The following is an 18,599-nucleotide window of genomic DNA, read 5'->3' as shown; positions in this document are numbered from 1 at the left end:
AAAATTCAAATCTATCAAAAACCGATGCCTACACTATCAGAAAATAAAAAAATAATTTATAGGCAATAACTTGTTGTAAAAGGCCTATGTATAGTATTAGTTTAACATATGTTTAATAAAAAAACATTTTGTTCTTGTTACCGATCGTAACTGTATGTTAATTATTTTTGCTTAATAAATAGAAAGATACGCGTGGATCGGCGTCGATTCTAAGTTTAAAGGAATAAATTTATTAAAAAAGTTTTCTCTAATTTCCCTTCAAATTACGCTTAAATATTTCTTTTTGCATCGTCGCTTGAATAAAACAGACGAATATCGTAAATTAGTAAAATGGAGGAATTCGCTGTATAAAATTATTTGTCAAACTCTACATAAATAAAATTTTAACGTCATTTTATCTTGTACTTCACACTTTTGTATTATGATACGTGGACGGATACTACCACTTTTACAAAATGAATATTCCATGTTTAGATCCGTTTTGTCATCCACTTTTCACACGTCAAAAATTGTTAACAGAAAGTGTTGTAAAAGAGAGCAAGAGAAAAGTTGTGAACCTGTATCTGTAGCTGTTGTAAGTACATACATGTGTAAAATATTATAAAATATATATATATTAAATTAGATTAGATGTGTTATTTTTATACGCAATAGTTCTCAAAAATTAAAAGTTATATCGTTAAACTTCTCTGTTTGACTTCTGCAATATAATCCATGTTTGGTCTGAAATATTTTCGCTGCAGATTTTGTGCGGGTGCGGTTATCTAGATGGTACCGAAATTTCGGAAGCCGTATCGTCGGCGATACATATCTGCCGGAAAGATATGGTGCCACACTTTTACGCGCCGGATGTAGACATTTGCGAAACTGTCGATCATTTCACTAAACAACCAGATACAAACAGTCCATCCAGAAACGGACTAGTCGAAGCTGCCAGATTGGCTAGATCGAGTATTAAACCGCTATGCGAATGTGAAGCTTGCATGCACGGGGCACTCGTTCTCCCTGGAGGATTTGGTGCGGCAAAGACATTGTTGGTATTTGTATTTTATTTAAACATCGTTAAAGAATTAATTTCCGTGAAATTTTTACATTCATCCTTTTTGTTTAAACTAATCATGATTTGGTATATGTAATCATTTTGATCTTTTATCTCTTTTTTATTTCTTCACAGCTACAGTGGAAATAAACAAATGCAATTAATTTTAAGATTAAATAAAATTATTGCATTTTCATTTCTTATATATCATCCATTAAGTTTCTCATAAATAAATATGAGAAAATTATATGTTACCAGATTTAATAGAATTGTGTTTTACCCCTTGCTAAATACTTTCGATAATTAAAACGAGTAAGATACGTAAAATTACTGTGTTCTGAAATAGTTTTTGTAATTATGGGGGAAATCATGCCACTCGTAAGATAACCATTCCTTTCCAAATATGAATGCTATAAAATGAAAATTTATCGCTTTTGACCTTGCTTTCGATATAATCATAACCAGCTTCTTTTCTTATTATCAGCGATAAATTCCGTATGAAAGGATTTATAGTACTATGTTAATCTGCATATAATATTAAGAGACGATGATATGAAAAATGTATTAATAAAATGAATTTTTCTTTATTACTCTGTCTACCTGTTCCCTACTCACTTTATGCATTTGTTACAGGAGCAATTTCGCGGCAAAAGGCGCCGACTGTACGATACTTCCTGATTTGGAAAAGCTTATCGAAGACTTTTACTGTGAAAAGAAACCAATTGCATCGATGTGCATTGCAAGCGTTCTTGTGGCGAGAGTATTAAAGGGTGTTAAAATTACACTTGGAAAAGATTGTAAGTTATTAAAGAAAATAATTTTGTCCAATACTTTTATTTATAGATTTACCTTATTGAATTAATTATTAGATTAGAACAGTTATCTTAAAGTATCCATCATATTATAATATATAATAATAAAAATTTTAGAAGATTATAACAAGTATAATTTTGTACAGGGATGCATATTAGTCAAACCAAAAATTTATTATTACCAAAAATGTACATCGTTATATGATTTTAAATTTAGCACCAGCACAAGATTGGCCGTACGCCGATGCTATTAAGAAAGCAAAAGACATGGGAGCCAAGATAGAAATGAAAAATGTGAAGGGAGTAACGAGATGTAAAAAATACAATGTCGTTAGTACACCAGCCTGGATGTATAAACCTGCGTCTTATTTAGATATCCATAATGGTATAGGGAAATTAATTACTGCGTTGAAGAAATGCATGAATTGACAACGATGTTTCGATGTTCTATTCGATATCATATTAAGTTTTTAATCGCTTAAGTGAATTACAAATATCCCGATTATCGTGAAGTTTCACTTTTCTATTTCTTTTAAGTGCATCGCTCGTGTGTAAATATTTATCAATTACTCGAAATATAGTGATTGTAAAGTATATTAATAAATTTTCAATTTATTAACTTTTCTTGCAAAATCAGAATCACTTACTCATCGAGCAAAATTTCAATCGCATATCATAATCGTTAATTTCATTTTCTTAAAGCGATTTCCTTACTCATCCTAAGAAATCTTTGAAACATTTGTCTCAAAAATTGATTGTACGATATTAGAAAGTATAAGCATTCTTGAATTTTTTCCCATTTTTTGTACGTCTGTTCTGCAGATGAGATTAACTTTGTCTTATGGTATATCCAGTACAATTTACTTACCTTGAGAACAGAGTGCCCGTGTATAAATCGTAGGAAATGATCGTAGTAGGATTTCACATTCACGTAAGTTATGAAAAATATACTTTATTTCGATATCTCATCGTGTCCCTTTGCACCATATTAAAAACAGCATGAGACAGAGTATTCGATTTAATTATTATACCTACTTCATATACTTAAAATAATCAACAACAACTGTTATAACAATGCGCCGAAATCTACGGCGAATAATTCACTTGTAGGCTGTCCTCTTCATAATTCTTTCCTATTATGAAGCACAGGATGAATCTTCGCCGTGATTTTTCCCGAGAATCAGAGCAAATTTTTGTTAAACAAACCACCGATCTAACGATTGAAATGCATGATCTTCAATCGAATTAGAAAAGACATATCAAAGGGTGCTGTGAAGAAAAGTCGCTTACATGTAGATCTAAACAAAACTAGATGCTTTCATGAGAGAAATATTAGTTTAATTTATGAAAAAGGAATGAACAATTCTACGTTAAGCCGATAATAATTAATAGGTGAACAGTCTTTGTGAATTTAATAAATGCAGCGAGACACAGTCTGCGTGTAAAGAAAAGAAGAGGAGAGATACTTATCCACGATCGATCTTACTCGTTTAGAAACTACATAGCTAGACGCAGAAACGAGATCCGAACGAACAAATACATATTCATGGAATGAAGGCGCGAGTGTTAGTCCGGTTCTGCTTTAGCTAAAACACTAAAGAAAACACGAAGCAGAGAGCGATGGAATTTATTTACAAAAGGCCGCGATGCACGCAAATCAACGCTCTTGCAACAATTTTTCTTTTTTCTCCGCGTGATTCCGTTCTTGCGCTCGATGATAACGCGCGTGGCGTAGAATTTTCTATTTTCACACTCGGTGTATTCGCACGTGATCGCGTGCGTCAACTGTGCACAGCGTATGAACGGAAATTATCGTTAGTGTGTACGAGTTACTCGTACCGGATCGAGGTTTACTCGAGCATAACGAAACTGCACGCGCAAGTGCATTCAATCAATTTAAAATGTGTCCGTGAATTGCCGATAAACGAGTTTGACACAATCGCAACTCGCCAACTTGAGATGACTACTTATACGCGCATACAAAAGTTAGGGGATTAATCGATCGACGATGAAAGCAATTTTGAACCGTCGCACGTTTCAATGCGTTTCTATGCGAATCTTAAACGAGATATTCTCATGGTGGATATGAACGAGATATATTATACCGAATTATTTCATTGAAATGACAACGTACGTGCTATAGTACGTTGCTAGGAAAAGCTTCGAAAATGGTTGATGAAGGAACCGTATCTATTGAGAAGAGAATTATCTTATAATGCCTGACCATACGTAGGATATTAATAGCGAGATAATAAAAATTAGGAGACACTGACAATTTGAATTCGTTGATATTTCTTAAATGAGGATCTTCTTAATTCTTAAATTAATGGAAAAATGTTATGTACGATGCAAGTGTATAAAAAGTGTTGCTTTGTTGGAAATATCACTGAAGATATACTGAGAGAACGTTATTTATGATTCAATGTGATCTCCACAGACGAATAGGCTAGTTTCTTGAATTTGGATTTACAGATAAAGATGAAATATTTTATTCCTTTTAAATTGTTTTCTTCGTCCAACGATTAATCCGTCATTGCAGAACACGAATAGAAAACACTTCGATGTTCACTTGACAGTATATCGATGCTAACTTAAGAAATTTTCATATAATTTCAGTAAGCTCTAAGTTTCTACAGTATCATTAGTGGTTCGATTCGACGGTAACCTGTATTTTGGCGCTTTTAGTTTTCTCAGAATGTCTGAAACGTTGAATTACAAATCGAGAACGGTACACAAATAACAGCTTATCTCCCATAAACAATTTAAATAATTGCTCGAAACACGCGGTTTCCGCGCAATCGTTACAATTGCAAAGGAGATTTTTCAATACGCCAAGGTGGAACGCATTTATGTTAATGCTGATAATCAAGAAATACGAAAACGGAACACGCTTACGTAGGAATAAGATCTCTGTACGAACGTTCTTATTAATATAAAATCCAGTCTCAGGACGTATCGGAATTTACCTGGAAAAAATTTCAAAACGATCATATAGTTGCTTCGTAAACGTTCAGATAAACGCGAGGCAAGCGTCCCTTTGATCATTGTTCCTTTCATTTTCAGCACAAACTCCTCCGATACGTAGTAGGATGTGACAACACTTTTCAGACTTTGGTTCTGATCTCGTGGCCAGATTTCGCGTTTGGGAAAAGATCCCGGGGTTCGCGTCCACACTACCATACAATTTGGATCCCGGCGTACGTTCAACTGAGCGCTAACAAAGGTTCGACGGTCATACGGGATCTTCTGGCTTTGTCCTCTTCGTATTGCTTCATCTTCATCAACTTCCTTTTCCCTTTGCTCTGCTTCTTCCTCGGCGCTTCTGTCGTGGTCGTTACCTCGGAACTAGTTTGCCCTTCCTCTTCCAACATCCTCAGGGTCTCGATAATATTCCTAGGCTCTGTGATACGCCCTGCTGTGCTGCCGTTCTTATTTGCATAAACCACGGATAAGTGTGAGAAACTGGACTTAGGCGGAGCCGTGATATCGGCGAAGTCTCGGAAATTCGCGAAGAAATCGCCGCCGCGAATCGGCTGAGGTTTCGGATTGCTGAAATAGTTTGCACGGCCACGATTTCCACCGTGGTAGTAAGGATTGTACAGACTATCGTCCATCGTGTATTCGTCGTTTTCTTTCTCTTCAGGGTAGTAAGTGCCGCCTCGAATCACACCAAAGTTCCCCGACCCTAGAAGCGGATGATGAACGTCTTTCGCCGTTGCAGTCGCTGTTTGATAGCCACTGCGATCGCGTTGGAAGTATCCGAGGAATCTATTGGGTCTGTACCTTTGTTGCTCCGCGAAGGAAGCCCTGTGATTCGCAAACAACTCCGCAAACGAAGGGAAGAAGTTTTGACTATCGGTTTCCAAGCTTTTGTCTTCAGAGTCAGGCGCATCCGTTTGACTCGATTCTTTGGTATTTTCCGCTTTCTGGTCCTTCGAGGTAGGCTTGTCGGTGGTAGAGCTTGGTAGTTCGTCTTTTATCTCGGCCACGTCTGATGGAACTTCGTCAGTCGTGTTTTTGTAAGTTTCGTCCTCTTGGTTTCTTTCTACCTTGTCGCCTTCGTCCGGCTCGGTACCGTCTGGCTCCATGTACATATCCGAGTCGTCACCGTCTTCGTATTCCTCGCCTGTTTCAGAGGCCGACGCTATGGAGTCCTGGAACATACAAACGAAATTTTTGTATGTTACGATCGCAAGCGAAATATTGTTTGTTCGAGCAGTAAGAGTCTGTAAGATTTACTAAATAGACTGAATATTTGTGAAGTGTCATATTTTGACGAGCGCAGCTAGAGAAATGAAACCTAAATTGGTCGTACCCAGTAAATATTAGGACGACCCTTATCTTGTACATTTTTATATATTATATGCACGTTTTTTAATTTTTATATAATTTTAAATAAACTTGTACATGTACGATATTCTCCCCCAAACAGCCATATTTATTACTGGAACATAAAATGTTTTTATTTTAAAGATTGACGAGATTGAACAAACGAAGTTAAAAGTGTTAATATTATTCGATACTAGAGAAAAAGAAAAATTACCACTTGACGGTGATATTATTCCGGGACGAAGATACCGAAACAATATTCGCATAGGGCAAAAGAATCTTAAGAATAAAAGTTAAAAAAAGAAGCTTCTAAAAATGAAAAATAAGATGAATCAAACAAATTTTCAACAGGATATGTTTTCCTGGAAAAAGACGCGAGTAGTCGCGTGACGAAAGATTTATCGCATTCATTGTTCTGGAGATGAACTCTTGTTAAAAGGTATGCCAGGATGACGTATACCGAAGTTCCTTTCGCGGAGCTCATTGACCGATCGTATAAAAGGCGATGGTCTATCCTCGGCTAGGACAACACCACCGTGTCCTCGCCTTGACATTTAAGACATCTTCGTGCCGACGACCGGCTGCAAAACTAGTTAGCTGCTATCGTGCATATGACGTGGATACCAGCTGCGCCTATATATTTGTGCCGTTCAATATTACGCGTACTATACAGTGTTATCTGGTGGAGGAACGTGCACGTGCGGACGCGAGCAATACTCACGCGTCAATGCTAATACGGACGATAGTCGTTGAAATCAGTTGCAACACACCGGTGACACGCCTAGTATTGTTACCAATATGTCAGGTCAACTTACTCACGTTATAACTGTATTCGCCTACTTTGTATTCGTCGAATGTTTCGATCCTAGAGTCTTTCCTATGGCTATGTATTTTTTTATCTATCTAATCCTAAGGGTAACGATCAATTCCTACTGGACGTTCGATTATCGGTTATTTACTGGGAGGTAAGCTATGCGTCTTACGATTGTATGGTAATTCGACGTTGTATACACGTGTATAACATGGTGAGTGAGTCTACGCGGTAATTTAAACGATAATAAATGGAAAACAGTAGGTGCATGTGCTGGATGTGTCGTATAATTAAAATGCAATCTTTTTGCAGTTTTGATTGTCTCATATTTGTATGGAAATTTCATGCATCGATGAATGTGTCACGCGCAGAAATCTCTGTTTCACATGCATGTACACACGCCTGTTCGTATCACAATACGTATAGTTCTGACTATGTACGTGGATATTTGTGTATTATTTCACGTGCATTGGAAATACGAATTTTCAGGCTGTGGCTATCAACGTAACGAATTTCCAAATTCTAACAAGTTCTCGGGTTAGTGTTGGATACTAATAATAAGTTTCAACACAGCAGTTGCGGAACCTCCAGTGAAATATTTAATGGCAGCTGCAACATCGATTGCTCTCGATGTTTTTCAATTGGTGAAAATACTGTTACGCTAAAAAGAAGTTGTTTGTTGCCACAGAATATAAATACTCCAATTTTTATCTCCTTTTATTTCTAATCAGAAGTAATCGAAAATTGTATTAAAATTTGTTATTGATACTTTCAATATGGAAGTTTAGACAATATATATGCGTATCAAAAACATCTTACGGAACTTTAATTGTTAGATAGAGAGTTGCCAATTTAGAAAATACTCACAAGAAGCATCGTTATATAGTAGTTTATATATATAATAAATTTATAGTTTTATCTATACGTATTGTAAAATAACATATATACAGATACGATAACAACAATTAGCAGCAATTATGATATTTAGCCGTATTATTAGTTATTAATTTATTTGCGTATCATTTAATTATTTATCATTAAAGCTAATTAAATTTGGCTTGAACAAATGTGATGATTGAAGGTAGTCAAGCGGTTGCAAGTTAGCGTGTTGATGCAGTTATGTAGAAACAGTGATTGAAAAGCGTAAATACAATGATTAGAGAGTACGAAGAGTTGCTACAGCCGAGTAAAAGTGTTGAAATAATATTTTAATTCCGTTACAAACAAACCTTTTTTTTCCCTTACAATTAAACTGATATCAAATGAAAGAAAATTCTATTCATAGTATGACAATTATTTGGATTAACAAATGTTTGCAATTGTATCTGACTTCACGTCTTAAATGATAGATTTGTTTAAATAAACGTAATTTAATTTTCTTAGAGCTGAAATGTAGGTATTTCATAATACGTTCATCGGACGATGAATTAACACTTCTCTGACACGATTTACGCAGGCGATAATTGAATTTCCAACTTTTTTACTATTTCACAATTTAAACGAGTTATTGAAAGTCAAATGTCACAATTTTTTAAATCAAACTTTTTAAATATGAACAATATGATCTGTGCGTACGTGTTGACGATCCAATTGAAATTATACAAATTTAAAATAAGATATTCTAGTAAAATATAATACGTTCATTTTATTGTAAGATAATAATTTTCTCATGTTCAAGGCAGTATCTTTTAAATCATGCCATATTAAATAATTAAATATTAATCAGAGAAACAAAAATAAGATAAAATTGTCGATAAACCTTCTAACACAAATCCTTGTTACATTCTTGTTATAAAGATCAGTTGATTTAACATAATAATATAGCGCAATAAATTGTTTGTTCAATGAAATCATTCCATTTGATGCCTCTATTTGAGGCATCCAGTATGTCTACTTTAACATATGTATATTATGATATCATTTTATTTCAACATGTAATGCACTAAATAAGCAATCATTCGTTATAAACGGTAATATTAAAAACGAAAAATTTATTGCTTGCTACGATAGAATATATTTCCTCAGATACGATAAGGAAGTACATACTGTTACGTGTAAGAACATAAATAAAGTTACAAGGTTTCAGATGGGTAGCGAACGAACCAAGTTATAAATCAATGAAGCACAGAACATTTTCCGGCAAACGGACGTTAACATATGCGCGCTGCTTTTTTACGAATGACCTCCGAGGCGAATATTGCATCAAGATTTGTAGACAACGAGCACCTTTTGCCCTCGTAAATGAAAGTGATAGATGAGCTGTTATGTCGCGTAAGAAGAGATGATCACGATTCTGAATAAATACTTCTGACCGTGATCACGATAGAAGAAAATGTCGCGGTAAATTATTTAGATACGATCAACCGGCATTTCTAATTAACACAATCGTATTTTTAATTAACACGTTGATTACCTCGGTGGCCTACATTTTACGACTGAACTAAGAGAAATTTTATCGAGTAAAAGATTTTTAACGACGTACGTGACCGGTGATATTGTCAGAGAAAAAGTTGCAGAAATACAGTATGGTATTTGGCAAAAATTAAATGTTATGATGCGCTATATTTCAATTTGTTGCGTTTGCCATGGTAAAATATATAAAATTTGTGTGGCAATTAACGTATTAAGAAAGCGAGTTCTTTGTAAGTTATTATCGTGGAACCTATTTATATGGAAACAAAAGTCACATGACAAAATGGAAACTTTTTATAGATATTTATAAAATAATTATTTCTACATAAGATCTCCATCGGAGATAAAGCATTATTAATAGTAAAAGATATCCTAAGATTTCTGACCGCGAGTGTACATCCTGCACAACTTGGCACAGATATCTTCATATTTGTTACATATTTTGACACCTTTATGTTGCATAAATATCCACGGTCTGATGATTACATTAAATGCGATAAACGCTGAGCGCGAGTAAAACTTTACGTCACTATAGCCATTACTTTACACGAATCGAGGAAAAGGATATCGTAACGAATATTTTTCTGACGTTTTATCAAGAAAAAACGTGTAATAAGATCTAACGTATGAGGAGTATAATCAGCAAAGCGTTTTATATATCGTTTTTTAAAGAGAATTCACAAGAAGTATTTGATATATATCTTTCTTGTTTTTATTTACAATTAAGCGGCGTAGAAAGGCAACGAAGTAACGCAAGTGAAAGGGTTGTTTGGCTGAAAGAGATCAAAATCATGACAAATCTCCCCTGTATCCTCAGCCAACGATCTTAGACACAGGACACAAGAAGATGGATTGTTGCATCGGCTGACCGCAAAAGAAAGAAAAGGAGCTGTTATTAACACGCGATTACAGAACGCGAATTAATCTTGCGGCTCGTTCGTAACAGCAACACAACGCACCGATGATTATTATATTAAGTCAACGTTTGTATGCAGGGAATCCAATTAGCTGCAACGTCCTATCCTCCCTCTCCTCGGTATAAATTATATGTGTATTAAGGGCAATCAGTCTACCGAGCTGTAGGCTATAGGATAGATGATACAACGTGCGCTAGAGATACAATCGTAGCGTAAAGAAACATGGAAGCTTTATTGCACAGGTGCAACAGACGGGAAAGTATCGCACAAATCCTCTAGCGAAATCCGTTTCGACGCCTCAGCTGATCGTGGGATATCGACCTATGACGTTTCGGTCCCATTCCGGATCAAAATGATCGGCACGTTGCAATAATGATTGATTGAGTTCTGGTAAAGCTGGTCTTTTCGTTTCTAGAAATCAAGCTGACGTTTCGTATTATACTTATTTCTTATATTACTCACTCGACGATTCATTAAAATTCCATCCTTTGCACTTTGATCTAAATACTAGAGCAAATATAGTATTTCACAAAATCTATTTAATTCACGGAATCTTTATTGCAGAGTACAGTTTCTCGTTGTAAAAAAATCGACAGAATACGTAATATGTTAGAAAAAAATTTTCTTGACCGTTCCTCACACAAACTTATAAAAGTAGATCATTTGCCTTTTAAAGAATGAAATATGAAATTGAGAAAACAAAAGGTATATTCCCTATTTATCATCTGTGGATCTTCTCCAAATTTTATCTTCTATGAACATATTTGTTAACTATTTACAAAGATCTACGCCGTTACATTTCACATATATCTGTGAACCTGTGAAAAATGTTTATTAAACTATTTGGGTCTAATGGTTTTCTAATGATAACAATTTTTCAGCTTGTAAAATATTTCATTCGGTGTGAACATTTCCTATAAGTGTGCATCAACGCGTCAAATTTATGAGTGCCAGGCATCAGTTTCACTTTTATTTTAGTTTGTTTGACAGGAAAGAGTTGCAAGACGATAATCTAAACGCATATTGGCACAGTTATATAAAGAGCTAATGAGTGCGTTTTTAATCGATGTCATTATCTCCTTTCGTAACGAGAGTGACTTTAAATACGCAATGTGCCAAAGAAGAGGTAGAGTGTTCACGATATCTTCTGACTTGATTCATTCGTGGTCGATCTACATAGTTTCTTACTTGTAATTCCAACTGAAAAATACGTCTCACGTAATATAGCAGACTCATAAATCTTGGTATTTATATCACGCAATACGTCAATAACGTAATATGAAATTTTTAATGCAATGCTAGAATATAGCGAATATAGCGTTTGATACGAAGCATGAGTCATATTATTTTATTGCAAGACAAACGAAAGCGAGACAATGTACAAATTATTAACGATACGTAAAGCGCCTAATCTATTTCATTAAGTGTGATTTATTAAAAAACAAAATAGTTTCCTTTGCTGTTTCATTGATCGTTGGTTTATTGATATTATTTTAATGGAATATAAAAGCGTGAAATCATAATGAAACACGCTAACGCGAGTCATTTTACGCGAAATTGTTCAAACGGCAAGGGGCAATCGTATTTTATAAATTGACATGCAATAAATAATAAACCAGCATCGCAATCCATGAAATAAATCAAGTCACTGACTTTCTACACGTTCTGTTAAAAAGATAAAAAAACCCGCGTTTTCTTTCTAGCCTTTTCTTACCTCGTGTTCAATAGCGTCTGCAGGAACTGGCGCTCCATCTGAAACAAAGAATAAGTTCTTGTAAGATACAAAAATTATTTATGGCAGAGTAGTTAATTAAGAAATATCGTCATTAAGATAGTATTTATTATACAGATATATATATTATGAATATACAATAAATTGGAGAAAATGTGTGATGTATAAGTTCTCAGGTATCTTGAAGTTTCCGCGGTTTTTGCTATATATTCGACTTGCCCCATGTATATTTGAGGAGTTATACAAACATAGTTGGATATATCCCATAGTGTATTTTTCTTTAAAATGGCGATTAGTTGCTCTTGTTTTATTCAGTAGATATTAAACATCAGCGATAAAAACGAAAAAACAGTACAAGCTAAGAAGTACAATCATAAATTGTATTAACTGGATATTCAAGTTTTGTTACATTTCCCACATTGCCTAATTTATTTCTAGCCGATATTCTCTCTTCCTGCTCGCTTGTTAATTTTAGAAAAAACGTTATAGAAAAATAATTTAGAGAATAGAATTATATCGAATATTCCTTTTAGAATCTTTCAGACATTCAGTCATCTATCTAAATTTTATTGGAATCAGTTAAACACAAAACGAGATGCAATTATCCGACAGGAAGGCTTACCATTATCGTTCGATCATACGCAAATCTGTTGATTAATCCGCTAATAGGCACGATCAGGAAATTACTCATCTAATAAGGGTTAAATTGAATACCGGAATGGCCGTTGATAAATGATCGTCCCCTCGCTGTTCAAGGCATACTGAGGCGCTCCTTGAAATTTTCAATCGAGTAACAACGAAGCTGCCTGAGAATGATAAATGCGACCGGTCCAACGATCTACATAAAGGCCGAAGACGATTATTACCAACACATTGGGACGCATTTTATACAATTTTCATGCCTAAAATTATGCTTGTAACAACAGTTTTTTCACACCTTATAAAATGTTTAAACCTGTCATGATCATAACGCGTTTGCGCGTAACATGCAAATTGCATTCTGGTTTCAGTGTACGCGCAATGTGGTACTACAAGAATAAATTATGGCATAAAAATGAATAAAAGCAAGGAGTTATTAAACGCGTAACAGCAACATTCCTATTTATTGAGACATCTATTAGCCCAGTAGTATATCGCGATACATTAACTGCGCCATTACCGCACTGGTTAATTAGTGTTTCTAAGAAACATTTCAAAAATAGTCGTTTCCATGCCTATGTTACAAATAAAATTCGAAAAGCACATTCTACCACTTTCTTCATTAGACAAATAATAAATTGCTATAGGTAAAGCTTCGAATGGGTCGAGTTAGAAAGGATTAATTAACGCAGACTGTCCGAGCGTGCAGCTACGACAGTTTTCTTTCATCGTTGTCAGGAGAGAAAGTCAATTACTGCGATGACAAGCCACAAACGTTTAGCGATGACGTAGTACGTCTCGGGAGATCTTCGTGGTACGTGTTCAAAGTTAAAACGCCCGAGCAGTTGCTCCCTTGGCTCAACCTGTCAAGTATAGTTTGAAAGACAAGGCGCTTGGATCACCTCGTACATTTCCTACTTACTTGTCGCTCCGCTTTACATTTTCGAACGCGAATGTCTCCGACGAGGCTCACTATTCAAATCAACTTTAAAACAAACTATGCCTACATAGTCAGGCATAATAAACTCCTAATAAACTCCTAATTGATCAAATCCGTTGCATGAAAGAAGAAAGTGCCTCTTGCGACGATAAAGAGACATTAATCGTCGTTTTTGCTTATTACCGTGGCTACGTTAGAATGTAAATCCAGACGTTTAATCAAAGCGGAATAAAAGAAAATTTATTTATTACAATATCGTTTTTTTATATACGGATGGACAATATATTACAACGAATTTTGGCGAACAAAAGAAGACGTGAGAGGCAAATAAGATGAAAAGGCATCATAATTTTACGAAATGGAATTATAATTGACAATAATATTGCCAATATCAATAATATAAATATTACGAATACCTATATACACAAGTATAAAAGTCAAACGTTCTCTCATTCGAAATATAGTGCATTAATTACGGTAGATGTATCGATGCAATACTGTAGCGCAAAACATCGTTACGATTTAAATAAAAAGTTCTCCTCGCGTTAATGTGATCACTCATGTTAAGATAAAGTTAATACATAACAGACTGCAAAATATAATAAATTTATTACATTCTAAAACAAAATATTATCCACTGTATGACTCAGCATGACGCCTGTTATTAATTAATTACACATAATTGGCTTTTATCCTCTTTATTCAGATAAGTTATCATCATATTAATCGGATAGATATCATAACATTATTCAGAAAAAGATTTCTCAAATAAAATTGTTAAATCACAGTGTGTTGGTAGTATTTCACCACACCAATTACAGTCACCGCAACGTAATGCGGCATCGGCCAGTAATTTGTTGGACCGATTCTGTGAAATTCTCGTAATTTATTGCAGTGCGTATCATTGATCGCAACGAAAGATGTATCGCGATTCCTGCGTTTAGAAAGGAATACGCACTGCAAAGAATGTTCATATATTATTAAGTACACTGACAGTTTTAAAGAGTTATTCAAAATATCAACTTAGGACTGTTTACGATTAAATATATAGAAATTAATAATTTATAAAGTACCTTCCTAAATAATAATGGATTAAATAAAGAGAAATATTTTAAAATTATATTTATACGTGTAAAACGTATATGTATGTACATTTAGATGTGACATTCAGTTTCCCGTTGTGCTGACATTATTCCTTCGTACATCTTCCCATGCCCATACCATGGTATAGCTGTGAACTTTAAACATTTAACGTTGTTTCAGCGATACGTACAATAAAATTGCAGTGTTTCATAGTTAGTCAATAATAGGTATGCAATTTTACAGCTGATTAAATTGCTTCGTCAATGATTATCCTAGATATGAATTATTTATCTAGAACATGTCAATGCAAAATAGACTAGGCATTGATATTCATCTATGATTGAAAATTGAGAAAACTTCTACCAGAATATGTATACGTATATAGAACGTCCATAAGAACATTCTAAGTATATCTTTACCTACGAAAGAAATTACATAAAGACAAGGAATTGTTCTTTTGCAATATATGGGAAATGCATAAGGAAGGAAAGTTATAATCACTGTATTAATCATTGTTAGAAATTAATTACATTCATTCGCTTTCAAGCAAGGAATGTAGAACGTACCATCGATTTAACATTCGTATTAGGTTGATAGGTATGAAACATCGGCTCCTAAAAATTTGAAATTGGCAATTCTGAATACCGTACATTGAAGTTCCTTATAAGTTACGTGGAAGTAGAAGAATCATCGTGATATTGAAATAAATCTTCTTATAACTTTAACCTTCCTACTACAACAAAATATTATAACTTCGATATATTCTACTAACAGAAACATTCTTTTATCAGGAATAAAAATGACTTTTAGTTTCCTAACGCATCAACATAGACGCAACGCTCATTCCACTTGAAACGTTAAGAGAAACGCAAGACTCATTCTACTGAAACTCCGAATGACGCGTATTCCATATTAATCGTACTTTATGTTACACGATGACATAGATACCGATCTTTTAACGCATCGATGTACACCTCCACTTTCTAAAGAACTGTTGCCAGCAACATCTTCACGAGGGAACAATCAACAAGGAGATGTCGAAAGATACGTAATGCCCGCACTGTATTCTTGGGTAATAACGTATGCTTGATGCGACACCGCTTTGCTATACATAGAATATTTCGCTTTCATCGCGCGACAGTAGCGGTTATCGAACGCTGATCTGCCTCTTACGCGACCTCGTTCTTCAATGATACTTCTTGAAATCAACAATAATGAGGATGATCCAGACGGGAATCTGTCCGCTCGTGCTGCGCTTTCAACAGTGTTCACGCCATTGTTTCAACTAAGAACCGGAGATGACGTGTTATTATTGTCTATAGCTATCGCAATGAATAAAAGGCTATGTTGTGTGCTTATAATAACTTAATAAGACAAATTGGCTGACCTGGAAATTCGCGTTCTCCTCTTTATTTTATATTCTCACGATCATTGATTAAAGAGGACACCGATTGAAAGAGCATCCTTGCTTGGGATAAAAATATGAAAATTTATATTCATTATTTTTACATATTTTATATTTTCAATGTGTACATACTTTTTGAAAGGAAAGTGCACGTTATTTATACGTAAAATAGAAATTCAAATAATATGAACTATATTACCTTCTGCAAATGCCATAAATTACTTAATACAGCTACTAAAATATTTACGCACATTTACAATTATGTAACAGCCAAGAGATATTTTTCACTTGACACATTAGAATAATTATCTTGTAAAACAGTTTCTGAAATTATAAATATTATACATATATATTAACAGTATATGCATAGTATACACATAATAAGTTTATGTATAAGATCATAAGAAATTAATAGCGGAATAAATTTTGTCAATTTCAATGATCAGTTTCTCAATCGAATTCAATTTATTTCCTTATTTTACAATTAAAAACGAAGTTTCTGTATTTTTGGTCGTAGGATTTGATCGTATATTGTCCAGTCTCTGTAGCAGCTGCAATGAAACTGCACGCGTAAACGCACGTACACGGTACGAATTGATTTGATGGACGAGCAATCAAAGTCGACAGAAAAAATTGCACGCTTACTCGCGGTGTACATCGAAGCGACAACATACCGTTTTCCGTTTCTAGATAACCGGGGCTGCTTTGAAATTGTAATACGCACGCGAACGACATAATCAAATCGCAAATCAGACCGGATTCTTATGACCGCGCGGCACACCACCGACGAGGAAGTGATTACCATCGTTCGAAATACGAACCTCTCTCGTTTCTTTTTTCGCCCTGGGTTGCAATGAGAAAGGACTCAGGATATTACGTACCCAGCTACGAAACCCAAGGAAAATTTGTACCTGAACGATTGGAATTGTGGATTGGGTGCTTCCTACTTTCAGTTCATTTTGAAAAAAAAAAAAAAGAAAAAAGATCGTTAAAAGCCAACGGCGTTCCCGTATTTGCCGCCTGCTGCCTGCCTAACGAGATCTTTGAGAGACCTTCCTGAGTGATATCTCAGCAATATTTTATCTGGCTGGTGAGCGGCGAAACGACCATACCCGCCCCCTTTAAAGTCGCCAACGAGCGATATTCATGTCACGGGATTAATTAATATATCTACTTGCAGTTAGCACATTAAGTAGAAGGCTATTTTTCGAATGAACGTTTCTCTGTATGGATTTGTAATTGGATGTAATTCGATCGTAAAGTTTGTTCAAAATTTTCTTTGTACCAAGGTTTTCTTCTACCTGTTTATAGTTAATAATTGGTAATGAAAATATATCTTTCGATCTTTATTGCAAACGTGTTCGAAAACCGGCCTATCCATGGTGATGAGGCAAGATTATTGAACGAAGGTAGCTGATATGCAAATGTATGCTATAACTTATACATTTTCTCGTATACGTTTTATTGCATCGTTTAAATTTCTACAGTTAAATAAAACGTGTTTGTAGTTATCTGTAGTAAAGAAAAACATGTTTTACACGAAGTAAAACGAAAAATACAAAATAGATATAATTCTTGTTTAATGTCAAAATGTGCTAATAATGAATAGTCAGCGATAATCGCTATTGTTAGAGGCTAAAAGTAAATGTATTAAAATGATACTTTGAGAAAGAGATATATTATTGAGAAAAGAGTAACCTCCTCACTTCAAAGATATAAGATTAGCATCATTTTCTGAGTTAACCATTTGTCTTTTGACGTTAAATTGACACGATGATTAATAACATGATAAATAATCGAATTTCCAATTTCTTTTATCGAAGACAAGAAAATAAAATTGTACATCAGGCACAAGATTATTCGTACCACCAACGAATAATAAAGCAACGTACCTACATACATGGTATACTGCTTTCTTACTTATCGCAAAAATTGACACGTTGCTCTCAATCAAAATCCCTCGCATAAGAAATGGAAAACATGATTTATTATATTCTTTCCCTGTGGTCTTCAAATCCAATCGTTATAATCATGTTCTTATGACCGACTTAGGAAATACGATTTTGCCGCAACAATTATGATTTCCTGCGCTCGAAGGTATGCTCTAACGATATGCGCGTAAATGTTTTGTACAGTAGAATACAGGTTGAACTATAAAGTTGTATCTCCGACGTTGCATTGAATGGTGCCACAAAGAACGATCGAATATGCAATAAAGTAGTTCCATAAAGGAGTTGCTACGTATTTGCTGGAAACGTTGGTCCCATCAATAATCATTAATGAGACAAGCGCTTTATCGACCCTGTATTCCGAATCAACGATTTCGAAATGTAATTTAGTTGTGAACAGAGTCCCGTCTCGAGTGACGAATCTAACGTATTCCATGAACACTGCCAGGCGCGAGGCTACCTCGTTAATTCAAACTATCGTGATCTTCGAGCTTCGCGCAGTTGCAGCGGCGTCCCGAGTAGACGTCACCA

The 18,599-nt window shown here is 34.8% G+C and overlaps 2 protein-coding genes across 6 annotated transcripts in view; one reads left to right on the top strand and one right to left on the bottom strand.

Moving 5' to 3' along the window:
• Nucleotides 1–421: 421 nt before the first annotated feature.
• LOC132910566 (ES1 protein homolog, mitochondrial-like) lies at nucleotides 422–2,280 on the top strand. Its single transcript, XM_060966336.1, has 4 exons — nucleotides 422–574; nucleotides 744–1,033; nucleotides 1,673–1,836; nucleotides 2,069–2,280. Exons 1-4 carry the CDS (start codon nucleotides 422–424, stop codon nucleotides 2,278–2,280), a joined length of 819 nt encoding a protein of 272 aa, XP_060822319.1.
• A 503-nt stretch (nucleotides 2,281–2,783) lies between these two features.
• The window catches only part of LOC132910408 (uncharacterized), a 76,163-nt gene continuing 60,347 nt past the window's right edge, over nucleotides 2,784–18,599 (bottom strand). For all 5 annotated transcript variants that reach the window (XM_060966086.1, XM_060966088.1, XM_060966090.1 and 2 more), the window contains 2 exons: nucleotides 12,035–12,072; nucleotides 2,784–6,005 (listed from right to left, as the gene is read on the bottom strand). In XM_060966086.1, the coding sequence (XP_060822069.1) occupies nucleotides 5,055–6,005; nucleotides 12,035–12,072 (989 nt within the window). In that variant the 3' untranslated portion in view covers nucleotides 2,784–5,054. The remainder of the gene's footprint in view (nucleotides 6,006–12,034; nucleotides 12,073–18,599) is intronic.

Source organism: Bombus pascuorum, chromosome 9, assembly GCF_905332965.1.
Source record: "Bombus pascuorum chromosome 9, iyBomPasc1.1, whole genome shotgun sequence".
NCBI lineage: Eukaryota > Metazoa > Arthropoda > Insecta > Hymenoptera > Apidae > Bombus > Bombus pascuorum.
This window is presented reverse-complemented; position numbering and strand designations above follow the sequence as displayed.